Source organism: Sphaeramia orbicularis, chromosome 9, assembly GCF_902148855.1.
Source record: "Sphaeramia orbicularis chromosome 9, fSphaOr1.1, whole genome shotgun sequence".
Lineage (NCBI taxonomy): Eukaryota > Metazoa > Chordata > Actinopteri > Kurtiformes > Apogonidae > Sphaeramia > Sphaeramia orbicularis.
The window spans coordinates 31,438,549-31,457,551 of record NC_043965.1 but is presented as its reverse complement, the minus strand read 5'-3'; the positions used below and the strand labels follow the sequence as shown (position 1 = coordinate 31,457,551).

General features: G+C 36.3%; 2 protein-coding genes across 4 annotated transcripts; both read left to right on the top strand.

The window, feature by feature from the left end:
- Positions 1 to 3,095: 3,095 nt before the first annotated feature.
- Positions 3,096 to 9,902, top strand: arid5a (AT-rich interactive domain 5A). Of its 2 annotated transcripts, none has more exons than XM_030144621.1 (7): positions 3,096 to 3,235; positions 4,412 to 4,482; positions 6,699 to 6,867; positions 6,965 to 7,017; positions 7,494 to 7,591; positions 7,679 to 7,838; positions 8,630 to 9,902. In XM_030144621.1, exons 1-7 carry the CDS (start codon positions 3,115 to 3,117, stop codon positions 9,884 to 9,886), a joined length of 1,929 nt encoding a protein of 642 aa, XP_030000481.1. In that variant the 5' UTR covers positions 3,096 to 3,114; the 3' UTR covers positions 9,887 to 9,902. The 2 variants fall into 2 exon arrangements, with proteins under 2 accessions (XP_030000481.1, XP_030000480.1); XM_030144620.1 differs by having other exon boundaries at positions 6,938 to 7,017.
- Positions 9,903 to 11,577: 1,675 nt separating this feature from the next.
- Positions 11,578 to 17,160, top strand: gins4 (GINS complex subunit 4 (Sld5 homolog)). 2 transcript variants are annotated; one of them, XM_030142463.1, is made up of 9 exons: positions 11,578 to 11,827; positions 11,922 to 12,008; positions 14,033 to 14,146; positions 14,235 to 14,332; positions 15,629 to 15,717; positions 15,885 to 15,975; positions 16,109 to 16,213; positions 16,359 to 16,386; positions 16,469 to 17,160. In XM_030142463.1, exons 1-7 carry the CDS (start codon positions 11,738 to 11,740, stop codon positions 16,203 to 16,205), a joined length of 666 nt encoding a protein of 221 aa, XP_029998323.1. In that variant the 5' UTR covers positions 11,578 to 11,737; the 3' UTR covers positions 16,206 to 16,213; positions 16,359 to 16,386; positions 16,469 to 17,160. The 2 variants fall into 2 exon arrangements, with proteins under 2 accessions (XP_029998323.1, XP_029998322.1); XM_030142462.1 differs by lacking the exon at positions 16,359 to 16,386.
- The last annotated feature ends 1,843 nt before the right edge of the window (positions 17,161 to 19,003 follow it).

Genomic DNA, 19,003 nt, shown 5'->3' with positions numbered 1-19,003 from the left:
ATATGTTTGGCTGCATACGTTTTACAAAGCTTCAAATAACACTGAAAACCTATAGGGATTTTCAGAGGTCTAACAGGAACTCAGATGTATAAACAGAGTTAGTATTTGCTCTATAATCAGTTTCCTGGAATGAGGCATCAGCGGGGGGGAATTCACCTCTAATGCATAGGTTTCATTTTCACACAAAAAATCTGATTTTACGTCTCCCACATCCTTCAGTTGCATATCTGCTCAGCGGACTGAGAAAGCGAAGTTAATTATTCCCCCTTCTTTAAATAAACAGTTTTTAATGTAAAGAATTTCTAGAGAAGGGATTAACTTTTTACCATATATTATGATCTCATGGTTTGATAATGCTGTCTTGAGTTTAATTGCAAACCACTGCAGATCCCTATTTAAGAATAAAATATCTACACTTTAACTGTGAAATTATCAGGCTTTGTGTACTGAAGATGTAATATTCTTTATTAAATCTGCTTTTTAGTAAAAACATTCCATCAGTTTAATTTACAGTGTACTTAATAAACCAACTCAGTTTCAGGATTGTTTTTGTTGCACACTTAGAAATGAAAAATAAATCAAATTGGTGTATACCCCTGCATTAAATAAAAATGAATCTATGGAACAGTTAAGCAGTTTCTCACCATAACTGGAATTTGTTGCAGATTTCTCCTAGGATAGTGACTCACTCAGAGGAAATATTGTCTGGTAGGATTCACAATATTTTCTCCACACATTCTCATTTACATCGTGCTGCCCTCGCCTCAACCTCATATGTTCATGTCAGTGAAAGTCTGAAATGAATAACAGGGGATTTTCTTGTTTTTATTCATCTTGTTTGTTGCAGCTGCAAAGCCTCTTAAAAGTCAGTGGAATTAAGATCATTAAGATATACATTTTATGTGATATGAAGTGTGTCAAAGCTCAGATATTGTTGTATTTTTTTTTCACTTCGTAATTCTTTTTTTTTTCTTCTTTAATTTTGTTGCCTCTTTGTTTTGGTGAATCTGGTACTAATATACTGTACATCAAATCTTTAGTTTTCTCAAATCAAAATCAGATCATCAGATTTTGGTGAATCTGGTACTAATATAGATCAAATATTTAGTTTTCTCAAATTAAAATCAGATCAACTTTATTTATAAAACACTTTACAAAACAACACAGTTGGCCAAAGTGCTGCTACACAGATATATATATATATAAAAAAATAGAACACATAAACAGATTAATTTCTAACCATACACACACACACACACACACACACGCACACACACACACACACACACACACACACACACACGCACACACACACACACACACACACACAAAGAGAGTCTTTCACAAATCTAATTTTTACTGTATATAATTAATGGCTTCATAAAGGAATTTATACAGGGGCCAAAAATATGAGCATTACAAATGATCTTATACAATCACAATTTCTCAAAAAGCTAAAATGTAAACCACCTGCCAAAAAAAATCCCTCAGCGAAGAGGACAGTTTTGTAGATTTTTGGTTATTTTGACATTTAGATGTTAATCTTTTGAAATGTCATTCTCTATCCGCAGCAGATGGAGGAATAGGGCATCCCCTTTTAAATAGATCAAAAACATGTGGAGGAAACGTGGATCGTGTGTCAAGTGCAGCTCAGTTACTCTTTATTGTTTTTTTATCATAAGATCTGTGCTATTTTTCAGGTTTCGGATTGAACAGAAGGGGACAATGATGAATATAATTATTAGAAAAGAAGATGATAGTGTAAGAGTTGGGTTTATAGAATGACCTTTGTCCTCTCCAAGGTTAAAGCAATGTGTTTGACTCAACAGGTTTAATACGAAATGAAGAAGATCTGCAGACAACTCCCTTTGACTCATAACGGATAGTAACGAAAGAGCTGACCAATGAAAAAAAAAAGTTTAAAAAATATAGATTTGACCCCCATTTCTAGTGGAAAATGTCGCCTCTTCAGTGCAACTTCCTTAAAAAACAATATTATAAATAACAGAGCGTACTATCTCAAAGCTCTTCATTTGGAAGATTTGAGAAATTTTTAAAAAATCACCTTGCATATCTGCTCACACTGAGATGAATAATTATATCGTGACATTACACAATAATACAACCCACGTTTACAGTATGTGAATGTAACACCTCGTCTGATAAAACTGCTTTCTCATTGTAAAATGTATTCTCCCACATCAGTTCTCGTGCTCTTTCCTCTCTTTTAAACACATGCTCTCAAGATGCAAACTCATCGTGGTACATTTTTTACTTTATACAGCAAGAAATATCCTGGCTTTAGCGCATTCATATTTGTATCTTTTAGCACTAAAAAAAACATGTGATTCGGATTTAAGTATTGATGTCTTGCTGCCTGTTTGTCTAAAGGCTGTTCCTGAATTTAGACAAAATCTTTATTTGGATGTCAGTTGATGTGTCTTTCACTTCCCCTAATGCAGCAATTTTGGTGAATTTAAGCAGACAAGGTCTTATCACTGCATCTTTACAAAAGTTAATAGCAAGTCAACCCTGGATTCATTTATTCTGTCCAAAAATAGCCTTTTATTCATTTCCATGCATGAGAAATGCTGTTTTTTTAACTTCTCATTTTGTCATCTTCTTATATTTAATTGTCTGTATCCATTTTTTTTCAGACTGTAAGTATTTGATATTTAGGGCATTTTGTTTTATCGATCACTTTAACACATTTCTACATTTTAATTATTAAAATAAAAACTGAAAAGACAAAACTCATTTTAATTAAAGGCAGAATCATCTCCTGAATTTCACATATATAGTATAATTTGTAGGGATATAAATAAGACAGTATAGTTTGCTATATTGATAACTTTTAAAGTTTTGGACAAAAACTTTATTTTTTCCTGTGCTGTAAAAAAAGAACTTAATATTTGTGCTTAGATCTTTATATTCTGTTCAACCTGTGAACTAAGAAATAAAATCAATCCACACAAATTAATAGCTTTTTCATATTCAATATATTTTTGTGTAAATGTGTGAAAATAAAGACACGAAACAAAGCCGACAGATACAATGAGGGGGAAAAAAACTCAATTTCCCAGAGGCATTTGCTGTGGTGCAATCAGACAACCAATGAAAGTGCCTGATGGAGACACCTTCCTATTTTGTGGTGACAAGCAGAAGAGGACGCTGAATGAATTAGTGTCACCAAACAGTGTAAAGTCAGAGACCAGAAGACACCCTCTGGAGATGGGTAAGAATGACTAATCTTTCTCCAGTCCTACTTTTTATGTTCACTTTTTATGAGCAGTTTATCTGAATATGAAATATAATAGACGATACTATAATATGTAACGCTTTTTCAAGAACTTTATATGGAAAATGAAAACTGTGTGAAATGTATATTAACTGATATAGCATCTGTTTGTGGAAAGAACAAACAGTGTTTATTGACAGTTTATTATTAACTTCAGTTTGACAGAATATCATAAGCTATTGTATTGTAAATCTTCCACTGAGATCACTATTGTAATAGAACAGCTTGGTAAACAATTTGGTTAGAATGTCAAACCCATGAAAAAAACAATTCTAAGCTGAGGGAAACCATACAGTTTATCATGATATCTCTCATACTTCTCACACTTGAAATGGAGAAGTTAGAGGCTACTGAAAGCAGAATTAAAGGTTCAAGCCACAGCACAGGAAATACGTGATCTCAAAAGAGAAGCATATTGGTTTTGCACACAAATTATATCACTGTGGGTGGAGGGCTATGCGTATTGAGCTGACAGTTTGTTCTGACGAGTGACATTTCATTCTCAGAACTGCATTTTTTCCCCAAGATGTTTGACATGTTGTGACATTTTGACATTTTTAACATTCAGATTTTTGCAAAAATGTGCATATTTGTGGCCTCACTCTATGAAACGTCTTGGGAAAAACAGGAAATATAAAATGAAAAGGCTAAAGAAACTGGAGAGGTTTTTTTTTTTTTTTTTTAGAATAGTATCACCTGAATGATATTATATGCTATATATATTGTTTTCATATGTTTAAAAAGAGTTCTGCTCCAATAATCAGAATATGTACATTCCTTACTTGTAGTTTACTGTATTATTTCCATGTATTTCGTAGTTTGTATGTCACAATATCATACAGTGCAGCCTACAAGCGGTTGTGTTCTGGAGCAGGAAGTGGTTTTGCAACCTGTGGTTTTATATCAGACTGAGCTAACAGTGTGTCTGCAGATTTTTATGTATTCAGTGATCACTAATTTGATCACACAAAACTGCAAAAACCAAACAGCGCTGAAGATCATTTTAAAGTATTCAATATCTGTTCATACACTAAAGTAGTGAATTGCTGCAACGTTTGGACATGTTTTGGGTAAAACAGTGAATAATGGATCTTGTGTGTGTGTGTCTTGAAGCTGAAGGGGATCAGAATGAGACGTCACAACAAACCTCAGTGAGCGATGAAGAGGAAGAGATGGTGAACCAGGTACTAACCCCACTGTCACTGCTGACAAACTGTCAGTTAGACTCTCCACAATTTTCATCAGTTACAGTTAATCAGTGACTACTGACATGACTATTCACAGTAAGTTATGTGTTGTGTTTTCACTTCCCTTTTTTAGTGAATTTGAGATAACGTTTGATTCTGTGTACAGTTATTTCATCTCAGGGCCTAATTGCGAAATGAGTAACAAGGAATAAGTGATTCTGCTTTGTTTTCTGGGAGGTTTACACAACACACGCACATCTCTATTTCTCCCTCTCTCTCTTGAAGACACATCAAAATATTTCATTGCACATACAGAAACTGCAGCAGGTCCTCATTGCCATTGTTCTGGTAACTGAAGTGAGAGGTACAATATGAGAAACACAAATTAGCTCATCAAATTTCCAAGGCTGATGTTAGTTGAAAGCCTCGTGGTTTCTGTGGTGACGATAGCATCAATCCAGCACGCCACTGATAATCATTGTGAGAGTCGCATATCAACACATTGACATCAACATCACCCACACAGTTTTCCAGAAAATTTCATCAAATGGAAATTAACTGAAAATTAAACAGTGATATTCCCTCTTACGTAGCGGGGGGGGGGGGGGGGGGGGGGGGGGGGGGGGGGGGCTTCACTGTGTACCATCGAGGGCAGACATTTCCTGTCAGAGACTGTTTGTGTGTAAACTTTAAAGTTTTGTGAATCAGATCTGAAAACATCTGAACATAAACAGTCACACACAAGAGGAGTTTTGCAAGAAGACAAATTAGTAATATTAACACATTTGACTGCTATCTATAATCAATTACCATTCATTTGAGAAAGAAGCACTTTATATTTTGCAGATTGCTTGTTTATAGCTCAGAACTTACAGAAAATAGGGATGTGGTTTGTGAAATAGAAAGAGAAATACAAACACATTAACTCATGTGAGAAAAGCAGATGACTGTGGTGTCCTGGCAGTGGAAAAAGCTCTCTGTTTGTTGGCTGGGAACAGCATTGAGGAGCAGCTGAACTGTGACTCAGTGTGGGCTATGTTGGTTAGAGGCCTGCACCTTCACTATTACTCACTCTAGGGGCTCACTTCTCGGAACCAGGAACCGCATAGAGGAACTTAATTCAATATGAAACCACCTTGAGCTGTTTTGTTGTACAATGACTGCCGCAGAAATACAGCAGCTTCTACAGGCGGTGATTCAAACTAAAACACTGACATTCTCATTTGTCGTCTTATTCAGCACCCAGTCTGTTGAAATTAATCAACAGTGCTGTGATATAAAATCTCATGTGTAAATATTTGGGGTGAGATACTGCAATCTCTGACTCTATCACATTAACTGAAATGCGCTTTAGTATTTGGGTTGTATAAGCTACTTTCAATAGCACAATATTCACTGTGATATTACACATGTGTATATTATGTAGATCAAAATAAAAGAGAAAAGGTCGACACTTGTTCAGTTTGTAATGGATTTATCAAAAAATGTAGTTCAAAATCATCATCGCCATTTGCCACGCAGCAAATTACAGTGGTTTCTTTTCTTACATGTTACTTATTTTACACTCAGAAGATTGAATTCAGCATGCCTTTACTGTTTCATTTCTTCTTTCTTGTAAACCACAAATAGTGACATTGTCAGTTTCCTATTCTCGAGTCCTAGGTAGTCTTTGAGAGTAAATACATCTCAATTCTGGGTATTCTTATGCTCAGTTAAAAGTTATAGATGTAATCTTTGTGGAATTTGGATATGAAGTACATATATTTTTCAGATTTTAGAATAATTTGGTTACATGAAGTTCACTATCTCATCAGTTACCTGTACTATTGTTGCATGTAACACTTTACAGCAGCTCATACATATCTATCTTTCAAGATTATGTTTGTTTTGCAAAGTGACATTTGAGATACTAGTGACAGACAACTCTAGACCAAAAACCCCACAAGTCTGTTGCTTTCCCTCCAGACAGGATGCGCAGTGGTTATCTATAGAAAGTAGCGGTAAAACCCTATCCTCTGATTTTATGTTTCATTTCAACAGTTGTGTCCCATCAGATGACATTGAATCTTTTATTTCCCACCTATGATAAATCCAGCTTAAACAGTAAAAACTGATTTCCATGCCAGGTGCAGTGGACTGTGTAATGTTCACATGGGGCCAGTTAAGTCCAATGCAAAGACTATTTTTTCACTGACACTTCCGTTTTTCTCTAGACTTCCCCCTCTGTTATTGAGATACATGACTCTACAAACGAATGCGAGGAAGAAGTGAGACCCAGTATGGTGCAAGTGGAAGAAAAGTCTTTTGTATCAAGACTTCACTCTTTTATGAAGAACAGAGGCACACCAATCGAAAGAATCCCACACCTGGGTTTTAAGCAAAGTGAGTGTACATTTTGTTGCGTGACACTAAATTCAACAGCATTTGTATATACTCTAAATAAAATGAAAAGGTTCTCATGCTTGTCTCTCACATACAGTTAATCTTTGGAGGATCTACAAAGCTGTGGAGAAACTCGGGGGCTATGATTCTGTGAGTATCAGTTGAAGTGTTGTTAATGCAATGAGTGATGCAAACACCACCTTAGTGGTTTCTGAATGGAAAGTTATAAAGTTAAAGCTGGTTTAGGCTTGTGAGCACTATGTGCTTTGTTGTCTTTGATGCAGTTCTGAGAATACAACTCATACTGATATAAAAGGGGGGCCAACATCTACACATAGCTGACTCTTACCATCAGTGCCACTGCTGATAAGGTGCACAGTTGATGAAAGATATGTGCTATGTATGGACACATAAAAAATACAAGTAAGAAAGCGAAAACTTTAGTGACAGTAACAGTTTAGATTTAACTTTCCATTGTAAAAATCTGCACAATCAATCAATTTCTTGCATTAAAAAATAAAGGATATAAAGTGAATAGTGTTTTAGGTATTGCTACGGGATGACAACATAACCCTTTTATGTTATGTAAACATTGCTGAATGTTCATATGTACATTTTTCCAACAGGTGACAGCAAGGCGTCTTTGGAAGAAAGTATACGATGAACTGGGAGGAAGTCCAGGCAGCACCAGTGCAGCTACTTGCACTCGCAGACACTATGAGAGGTGAGGATGATTCAGACTCCAAATAACCAATGGTTTTAATGGTATAAAGGAATGATTTTAACCATATATGAATTGCCTATGTAACAGGTTGGTTCTGCCCTTTGAAAGACACATAAAAGGAGAGGAAGACAAACCTCTGCCTCCCAGCAAACCAAGGAAACCATATAAGAGGAATGTGGATAGTAAAGTGAACAAGGCTGAGGGGAAGAGGAAAAGAACTCAGTCAGACAGAGAGATGGATTCGGAGGTAACTTATTACAATATATCACAGGTGTCAAACATACAGCCCATAGTCCAAAACCGGCCTGACACAAGGTTCAATCCAACCTGTGGGATGAATTTGTGAAATGCATGAATTACACTGAAGATATTAACAATCATTGGGGTCAAAATCATTTTAGTTCAGGTTCTATATAAACACCCATTTGATTTCAGACTAGTAAAATACTATCATAATAACCTATAAATGACAACCCCAAATTTTTCTCTTTGTTTTAGCATAAAAAAAAGTACAATTACATGAAAATATTTACATTTGCAAACTATCCTTTTACAAAACATGTGACTAACTTGAACAAATATGAACAACCTGAAATTTCTTAAGAGAACTAAGTGCAACTTTGACAATGTTACGTGTGTTACTAAATGTTTTGTGTATTTGTAGATCCACTATGATTTGTAAGTTATAATGCACATGTATAAATGATAAACTGAGACATAATATTGTTAAACTTGTACTTATTTTTCTAAAGACATTTCAAGTTGTTCATGTTATTCCCATTTTTAAGGAAATTTTGTTGACATTATTGACATTACATTTTCCTAATATAACTTTTACTTAAATTTTACTTTTTTCACTCTTATTATTTTACGGGTCCAGCCTACTTAAGATCATATTGGGCTGTATGTGGCCCCTGAACTAAATTGAGTTTGACACCCCAGCAATATATTATTTAAAAAACCCAAAGCACACAGAATAACACTGTTTTAGCTATTTTATTTTTATACACATATTTTTTCACACTTATTATTTTGCAGGTACTCACCCAGAGGAGGCCGGATGCTGTTTGCCAGAGTGAAACAGGGATGCACACTCTCTCCTCTTTGTGGACTGCCACTTCTGACAAACATCACTCAGACTGTTCTCAACCAAACAGAACATCCACAGACCTTTGCACCACTGTATATGCATGTCCCCACCTTTTGCAGGTCCCCACAACAAACCCCTGGACTGCTCATATTCCATCTGCCACTGGAGAGGTCATATCTCCACTAGAGAAGAAAAAAAGACTGGCTCAGGCTAGTCTTAACTTACCGCTCAGCCCACAAGGAGAGGATAAAGAACGGCCCTCTGTCATCCACTGCTCCCAGTCTCCGGTCCCGGCTTCTTCTACCAGGAACTGCAACTCTTCCGATGGCTCTCCACACCCTTTATCCTCATCCTCCTCCCGCAGTCCCTCCCCCCTCTCGGTTTCATCAGAGGACAGTCCAACAAGTAATCAGGATAAGCCTCCGTCAAGTTTAGACTTATCTCAAAACTGTTCCAGCTCTGTTAAAAATCCATCCAGCTGGAGTGAGGACAAGAGTCTGAGTCAGATATCCAAAGAGCCTACAGGGCAGAATAAAGACATTTCTCTCGTCAACTCCCGATCACTGACAGCAGAAGTGATGAAAAGCCAGATTAAAAATACTGCCTGGACACCAATTCACAAAGGGGCTGTCACACATTTTAGACCTCCTATCCACTCATCATCATCTTACACTGAAAAACCTTACTGGGCTCCAACATCTACCTCAAGTTTCACAACAGTTATTCCAAAATCTGTGCAACTTTTGCGTCCTGCTCCTATTCGGCCAGGTTATAAAGAACACCAGAGCAGGTTGACCCAGCAGGATGAGACCTTGACATGCACAAAGAAGCTGAACAACGTGTCTCCAAGGCTTTACCAGACAGAGAAGTGGGACAAATCCAGAACAATGTTATCCAGAGTCCCCCCGTCTCAGCAGAGTCTGTCTCCTTCTAACACCACGTTACCCACATCCTGTGTCCTGTCTGGCTATGACAAATCAAGCCGAGACACTCGACATCAGCCTCCGTTCCACCCCGGATTTCACCCAGGCAGAATGAGACTACCTCAGGCCCAACTAATGTACCGTCATTTCCCAGTGAGTCCAGCTCACTCTGCTCTCATTGGGTCTGTGGGTTATCCATATCCCTACCCCATCCCAGTGTTAAGTGCCCAAACTGGATATGCCCTGCCTACAATGATGCCTATTTATCCTCATAAACTGTGATTCTTTGTATCTCATCTCCACACATCAGCAACTGCTTTTTTTTCATCTTTACACTGAAAAAGGTAACCATTGAGATGAATGCCTGTTGTTGATATGGGCAGCAACCTTAAGTAAAAGTGCAACACGTCAGTTAACATGGAACATGTTGTTGCTCTGCTTGAGTAGGAAGCCAGTTACGGTAATAAAAAAATTTACTGCATTGACCATTAATCACTAAAACAAAATAAACTGAAGGGAAGTGAATCCAGAACTGTGGTGGCTTATGCTATATATCTCAGTTAAAAAGGTCTGACCACTCATGTGCATCAAATACATAGCTGTTTTCTTTTTTTTTTTTTTTTACCCTTAACAGAACTATGTAATACATTGGTCACACAGTTTGTATGATTTCTTCAGTTTAAATACATTATATCCACAATTTGTTACATTGCATTCAACTGTAATATGTAAATTTGTAAAGCGCTAAAATGGAAATGCTTTTAATCCACATATAAACTGCAAACTACAGTTTAAATAACGGCACATTTCTGAAAAACACTCATTTAGATGTCATGTATGTGGTTGATTGTGAAAAATTCTGAAAACATTGCTGTTTGGTTTGAGTTAAAGGCAGCATTTTGATTCTCAAATTCTGTCAAAACAACATTTTCTGCATACTGAACACCCAGTTGCACTATTCTGAAAGCTAAAACTCTTCTTGTACTGTACTGTAAAGATTGTTAAACTGTATAAATACTGTACTGTAAGTAATATCTACTTTTTTCTCTCTCTCAAATTGCTGTATTTCAAATGTATTTAAAAGTAATTAAATGACCAGCAACAAATGCAAATAAACAGAAAAATATGTATTGAAAAAAAAAAATGTTTCGTTGTTGCGCATTTCTACAGCAGCCTGTGGTGATAGCTGACGCAAGATTATCAATGATGAAAAATTAAAAAAAAAAAAAAAGAAATGCAGAATTATGAAGAAAGAGCAAAGGGAAGGAAGGAAAAAGAGGAAACTAGACAAAATAAATTGTGCTGCAGGTCACATTGTGGTCTGAGAGAGGACAGCTGGAGTTAGCCAAGCAGATGATGACATTTTCTGTTAAATTCACACCTGACTAATAAAGAAGAAAGAAGGAAAGAAAGAGTAGGTTCTGAGAATGAGGAACAATGGAGAATTCTGTATTTCCCTCAGTGTTTCAGCGAAGTGGACCTATTTGCATTGTGTTTGTCATGTTTCTTCAGATAAGCCCTTAAAGGTTCACAAGTAAACCGCACTGTTGTTTTGCTTTCAGGCACATTCTTCTCTTTGTTCCTAATTCTCTTCATTATTAAGTTACACTTCATATACCAAAAATAAATCACATTGTTGAGATCATTTCATAAAAATATTTTATTACAACTTTATGGGCATGTACATCAATGTGGCAAGATTTTTGGGCATTAAATCCCTGAGTTTGTTTTACAGGCAGTAACACTTCTATATTATGTTTGAATATTCTTCATTTGGTGGATATTATAGACGTTTACACCACCTATTAGGCTATATCCGATCTTCAAATCTATAAATTACAACATGTTGATCATTAAACGTCGTTGGAATCATGTTGTACACAAGTACACTGTGACGAACGCTGCCTTACAAGCTACACCCAGGAAATAAGGTACAGCTCTTTATTATCGCGAGATTTTAGTTGTGGCGCGAATAAACAAGGAGCTGCGTAAACACACGGTGTGGTGTGGATCTCTTAGATAGAAAACAATTTTGTAATGTTTTGAGTCGCTCTAAACTTTAGTTCAGTCGCAAACAGGTTTATCGTTTCGGTAGAGCTTAGTGTTCTTCGGTGCTACTCGTTAAACCAAATTATGTCGGACGCTTTATCTGACGACGAGAACCAAGACGAGAGCCAGGAGGATGTTATGACCCCGGCGGAGCTCATAGCCAGACTGGAAGAAGTGAGCCCAGATGACCCACATGAACCTCTGACATCCATGTGAGAGGACAGGGAGCTCTGTGAAAGTAACAGATGTTTATATGTGTGCATCACAGGCTTGGCTGAACGAGAAGTTCTCACCGGAGCTGCTGGAGAACAAGTCGGAGGTGGTGGAGTGTGTGATGGAGCAGCTGACCCATATGGTAAATGAACAGAGGAATACACTGTCTACTACTGTACCTTCTGCTCATGTGTTTATGCGCAACCATTAACTGAAACTGAAACTACACACATGTCAATGAGTACACACACACGCACACACAGATTGTTCCTTTGGTTGATTAAGTTGCAAATTAGTCGTGTTATTAATTGTTGTGTAAAGTGCAACCATCACAGTCTTCATAACCTGTTAACTATTCTTAGTGGATTCCTAATGTTCTACATTAATGCACATTTTTCACTTTTAATACAAGACGTTCGGTAAGTCCAGTCTTGATAGAATATAAACACAACTACAGTACCAGTATCTGTGTGACCCCAGTGGGTCAATGCCAGTATTCCACTGTTGTGCATAGGGGTGTTAGAAAATATCAGTTCTGCAATATATTGCAATATTTCATTTCACAATACTGTGTCGATATTAAAAAGTACTGAATCAATATTTTTAGGTATTTATTCAAATGCAGGTATGGCGGAGGTTCATTTTGTTTTTTGTTTGTCTTTATTGCTTATATTTTATTTATTATTATTTAACATTGTTTTATTAAATAATGGTTATTTCAATCATCCTAAAAGCACTTTTTACTGTCTGAGAGGCAGATGTTAGTTCCTTTGTTGGGACAGAAATGATGTTCTGATGTTAGGTCTGAACTAATAGAATATGAACAGGATCTTAAACTGTAATGTCTATAAAACGTAATTTAAGTTTTAGCACAGGAACATTTTTCGATTTAGCATTAGATCCTGTTGTGATCAAATAAAAATGTGTTTAATATTTGTGCATATTTCTGGTGTAATTCAATTCTTCAAGGAAATAATCATATAAAAAAGAAACAAACAAAAACTTGCCTTTTTAACAGTATCATGATATATTGTGATATATTGTATCGTGATCCTAGTTTTGTGATTTGTATCGTATCACCAGATTTTTGCCCATACACACCCCGAGTTGTGCATCACAATTAAATGTGTGAATATTCACTGGCTTCAAGATGTGATTTATGATGTCCACATTACAATTCATTATTAAATATACAACCTTCAACACCTGTACAAGCATTGAATAGTTGTACAGTTGTGACAGCTTTATATTTTTGCCATGTAAATAACCTAATAATAATAGTAATAATGTTTAGTTTCAGTGGGAACTTTTAACTGTAGGGTAGCTGCTATACAAACATACACCAGTTTTCTAAATACTGTAAAAATAACTCTGAAAATATAATTAGAAGTACATCATTTAATGAATGTCATTCTAAAATTGAGATTGATCATTATTCAGTTTGGCCAATTAATATTTAATGTCTCAGATCTCTACTGGAATTAATGACTTCAAGAGAAAGAGGAAATCCAACTAGATGTTTTAAAGCATGACTGATATGTTTAGCTCAGCAGTTAAGTCAGTTCTAAAGATGTCTAAGGCTATGTTCAGACTGTAGGCAAATATGGCCCAAATTTGATTTTTTTGCCCATATGTGACCTGTATCCGATCTGTTAAAGACAGTTTGAACAGCACAAATCTGACCCAGGCCACTTTCATATGTGGTCCTAAATCTGATACATATCTGATATTTTGCAGTGTGGCTACAGTCTGAATGGCCAGGTCGCATTTATCTAACTTTTACATCACTGAAATGCAACAAACATCACAATTCTGCGTCCCATGAGGAGGAGCGGTGGGAAAACTTATTTATAATTTATAATTTTATATCATTTACTTCCGTAAACACAATACGTGCCTGCGTGGTCATATATTACATCAGGACTGCTTTCGCACATGTGGGTCACTTCAGGGTTACATTCAGTTCATACTCAAAACTGATAGAAGTTGTATTTAATGTGTAATATGAACCAGCACACAAAAAAATTGACCAAAAAATCTGAATTGTGCATTAAGACCTGCTGTCTGAACATAGTCTTTGATAGAGTTGGGTTCAAAGTGTCTCTACTCCATTGACTTGTACTCTGGAGAAAAGAAATATGTCATTCAGGCCCTTCTCACCAACAGGAGGCCAACTTGCAGCGGGTAAAGAAGGGCGATACAAAGGCCAGTGTCCACCGCATGGAGATTGACAGGATCCGTTTCGTGCTCAGCAGTTACCTGCGCTCTCGTTTGCAGAAGGTCAGGCAGATATAACTTCTACAGTGTATCTCACACCCTACATCAGTCTCTGCCTTCATCCACCATTGCCTTTTTGTGTCATATCTAGATTGAAAAGTTTTTCCCACATGTACTGGAGAGAGAACAGTCTCGGGGTGAGGGTGATCCATCCTTGCTTTCACCAGAGGAGTTTGCCTTTGCCAAAGAGTAAGTTGAGTAAAACTGAAATAACCAAGAGATATTAGTTGTAAAGATCTAGAACTATTTTTGTGGTGATTTCCAGCTTTAGCACCCTTTATTATAATTGTATCCAATGCATTTTAATTTTTCTGTGAAAATCTTGTATTTTTCTATATTTAATTTACTGACCATATAGATCAGTGTTTTTCAACCTTGGGGTCGGAACCCCATGTGGTGTCGCCTGGAATTCAAATGGGGTCGCCTCACATTTCTAGTAATTGATAAAAAGTAAAAAAAAAAAAAAAACCCTTACAAATAAAAAATATATGGTGAGTTGAAAGAGACAATCACAATCCATAAAAGACATGACAAACTGTGCAGCTGAAACTGAAGCACTGTGGTACTGTTTATCTTTCAAATGTTCATTGTGGTCGGTTTCAGATGCTTCGGCTCTTTCATAATTCATAGTTTGAGTTATTGTTTGTTCAGTATTAATTATCAGTCTTGTAAATCCAAGCTGGACTGACTGTACATATCCTGACCAAGGAAAATAAAATTCTCACTTTGTGCAGTAATCTACACCTGGCTTTTCTGCCTTAGTCCACAATAATATACATTATATAGACCAGTTGTTGTCTGAAATTAATGTTTATTTGCAACATAATATAGCAAACTATTACATGATCAAAAACAACTTAATTTTAACAAAAAAAAAAGTCTCAGTTTTGAATGTTTGGGGTCGCCAGAAATTTGTTATGTTAAAATGGGGTGACGGGCAAAAAAAGGTTGGGAACCACTAATATAAATGCTCATAAGAGCTCATTCAAAGGCTATTACATCCAAAAGGACTTTCTGAGCAAATCATATCTTTAACTGAACATACAAGCATCTACAACCACTGTCATCTGTCAAACTTTTTTTTTTTTTGTTTTGTTTTGTTTTTTTGACTCTTGATAATAGTGTTTCCATGTTCATTTCTGAGCCTCTGAACATCTAAATGGGTCATATCTGATGCCACTGAGAGACTGCATTTTACCTAAATTATTTCAATATTTTGACAAGATTAGTGGTTCAGAACATTTTAAACATTTTAGATCAATAGATGCTTTTGGTTGCTGGTGACTGTTTAGGTCTTTGACAGTTGATTAAATAAAACTAGTGAGAGACTACTAGATAAATTCTATTTTGAAGCATTGCATATTGAAATGTTTTTAAATTAAATGTCAATAATAAAGGAGACATAAAATTGCTGAGCTCAAATGAATCTTGATTTCTTGTACATTTAGGATGAAGCTTTTTTTTTTTTTTTCTTCTGGTTTCTAGATACTATGCAAACACAGAATCGTACCTGAAGGCAGTCGCGCTGAAGCGTATGCCCCCCAACCTACAGACAGTGGATATGCTTAAAGCAGGTAGAATCTCCTGTATAATGTAGTTTCCACACTCAGGTTCTCTATTTGTTCTTCATTGAATGACCTGTGAATACTCCTATTAGCATTCAGACAGCAGACGGTGGCATTTGCTGTGACATTTCCATTGTCTGTCACCCTAAATCACATGCATTTTCATGTAATCCCAGTACCTGAGCCCTGCTTGGACTCCTTTGTGTTCCTCCGGGTGAAGGAAGCACAGGAAAACATCTTGGTGGAGCCTGAAACAGACGACCAGAGGTAAGATTCACTTGATACGTTGTCTTTGTCTTCAACCTCCAGTAGGTGGCAGTGCTACTCTTTCACACTCATTTATATATTTTGTCTGCATAGATACTGAAAAAAATCTGATAACATCTTTTTCTTCTATTAGAGAGTATGTTGTGGATCTTGAAGAGGGCTCTCAGCATCTAATGCGATATCGAACCATAGCACCACTAGTTTCGAGTGGAGCCGTTCAGTTAATTTAGATAATGCGGTAAGTTTGACAGTGTCATTTTTCTTATTAAGATAGTAGTGCTCTCACGCCCTCTTGCATCTGCTAATTCATTTCCGCAGATCTTACATAACCACTTTTGCTCTGACATCTGGATTTATTTTTAGATCTCACTTTTTTTTTGCAGCGTTCTTTGTCTCTTGGCAACTGACGATGAAAGTGTCGAGTGTGTTTTGTACATTTAACTGATTTGCCTTTTGAGTGAACTCCAATTCACACAGTATTTTTATGTTGCAGGTCTTTGTTGTTGAGAACGCTTTGGGCTCCAGGAGATCATGACATGTGCAGTCATGTGTTTTGTAATATAGCAGCACTGAGGAATGGACTCATCCTGAAACACCTCCCTTCCTTTCACTGATGTCAGGGTTAAACACAAATTTTTTTGAACAAAGATAATTGTATTGACACTGACACAGGAAATTAAAATACAATGAATATAATCCAATATATATTTAGTTATTGCTGATAATATGTCAATTGAACTCTGAGATCATGGTGAAACAGAGAGTAAATTTGGTTACATAATTATACCGCCCATGTTGGTGTTTGTGAGACATGTAAATATATGTCTGTCTAATGTGCAGGTTGATCTGCCCCACAGTTATTTAACCTGGTATGTGTTATTGGACTTGTTCCCTGCTGCTCTGACAGGACAAATCAGATTGTTGAAGGTGTAATTTCATCACATCACTGGCATCACAGCCCCCAATGCCCCAAGGTGCGCATGTTCATGTGCATTTGCAGTGCTTCCATTGCCATATTTTAATTTTAGTCATAAACTATACACATGATACCCATTCTAGGCTGCAGAAATCTTTGTTGCCTTGGCTATGAAAACAAAATTGTTTATCACATTTCTCCTTCAACAGTATTTCCCTTGACAGTGTGTGTTTTTAATTTGTACTTTAAAAGCATGTGTGTAACTTCAACTTGTCTGAGTCATAATTGCTATAATGGTGCTGTTATGTAAGAAGTTCAGACAGAGCAATCAGTGCGTATTGTTTGCCTTCACACAGATTACCAAGTAATTGGAATTAATAAGGGATTGAGAGAATGACCACTGCACAACTGAGATGCAGTCCAACAGACTGTTATGTTCTTGAATTGCTGTCATTTTACTGTTATGGAAACAGACTACGAAGTGTTACTGTTATTTAGAAAGGCTCTCTGAATAGAAGTAGATGATTTGCATTATTTTTTATTTGTCAGTTGTATCATATGGACAAAAGTATTGGGACATGTTGAATTCATGTATTTCATAGCTAATGTGCTGGACTACAAAACTGTAATGCAACATCAAATTGATATTGCAATAAATGTTTTTATTTTGTCATTAGGGTTACATTGTCATCTAAAGTGCTTAGAAAAGGCTTCAGAATTTTTACTTAATTTTACTCACCAGTGAAATTTTTTATCATAAGTCTACATAAAATTTTATACCTCGATTTCTGAAATATTTGTCACATTCTGACCAAAAATAACCACTGTAATCTATAAGTAACCATCTTCAACTCTCACTTAAGCAGAAAAATCAGCCTTTAAACCAAAAAGAAAATACTGATTTGACATTTTTTATTGTAATTACTGACAGCAACTGACATAGACAGGTTTTTTTCTACTCATTTCACTCTAATATATCAAATCAGTGGGAATGAGAAGTCCTGGGAGCTGTAGGTGTGATGTGTTCCAACATTTTTCTTGTTGGAACATGATTCTTTGTTATCTGATGATTCTATGTGCTCGAAATAAACTACTACTACTACTACTACAATTTTTGACCATCCAGTGTTGTCTCAAACTTAACTCTTAAAAGTATTAGTTCACATAAATAGAGGTTTGCAAATAAATGAGGAGCAAAGACATTGTTTGACTTTTTATTAAATACAGCACCCTATAATCAGCCTTCTAGACAGGTCACCATGCCGCACATAGGCTATTTCTTTTGATTAAGTAATTATGTAAACCACTTTAGCATCTCATGACTGCTGAAATTTTAAGTAATAAAAATGTCCCAGACCAACCAATTTTGGTATCTGTTTCATGTAATCAGGGTTCCTGTGGGTTTTTAAAAAGCCTCAGAAGTCTTGAATTTCCAAATCTGCTTTTAATACCTTTAAAAAGTCTTTAACAGGTATTGAATTTGATATAGGTCTTAAGTTATGTTGCCATAAACTTGTTCACTGTATTGTGTTTAAATGTATCTGGGAAATGTCCAAGCTGTAAAGAAAGTAATATTATTCTACTCAGTTTCACCCGTTCCAATCCAACAATTTGTACTGAAATTAGGAACCGCTAACTTTGCAACTCCTGGTGAGAAATGATCACAACATACAACCCAACGCACGTGCAGCCATATGTCTATGCATGCATCCAGTAGTCGCGTGCAATAGGTATGTAGTCACGTGCGCGTCACCCGAGCTGTCTTGGGGAATATTAAGGGACAAGTGAAAAGTAAGCATAGGGAAGTGTAAATTTAGCAATGCCTGGTTGGAGAAAAAAGATCATTCTCGACTTGGTTGACATGAGTGGAATGGAACATGTCTGAATGATAGGAAGCAAGGTGTTGGAGTAAATAAATACATTTTCCTAAATTCTTGGAGTCAAGATTTTTTGCCAGTATGGCCGTGAAATATAACAGAATTTAATTTAACCCTTTCATGCATAGTGTTCACTCCAGTGTACAGTTATTCTACAGCTGTTCTCTTGTATATTCATGGGTTTTGTTTTAGTTGCATAATCGGTTGACACAGTGGACACTTACGCACCATCCAA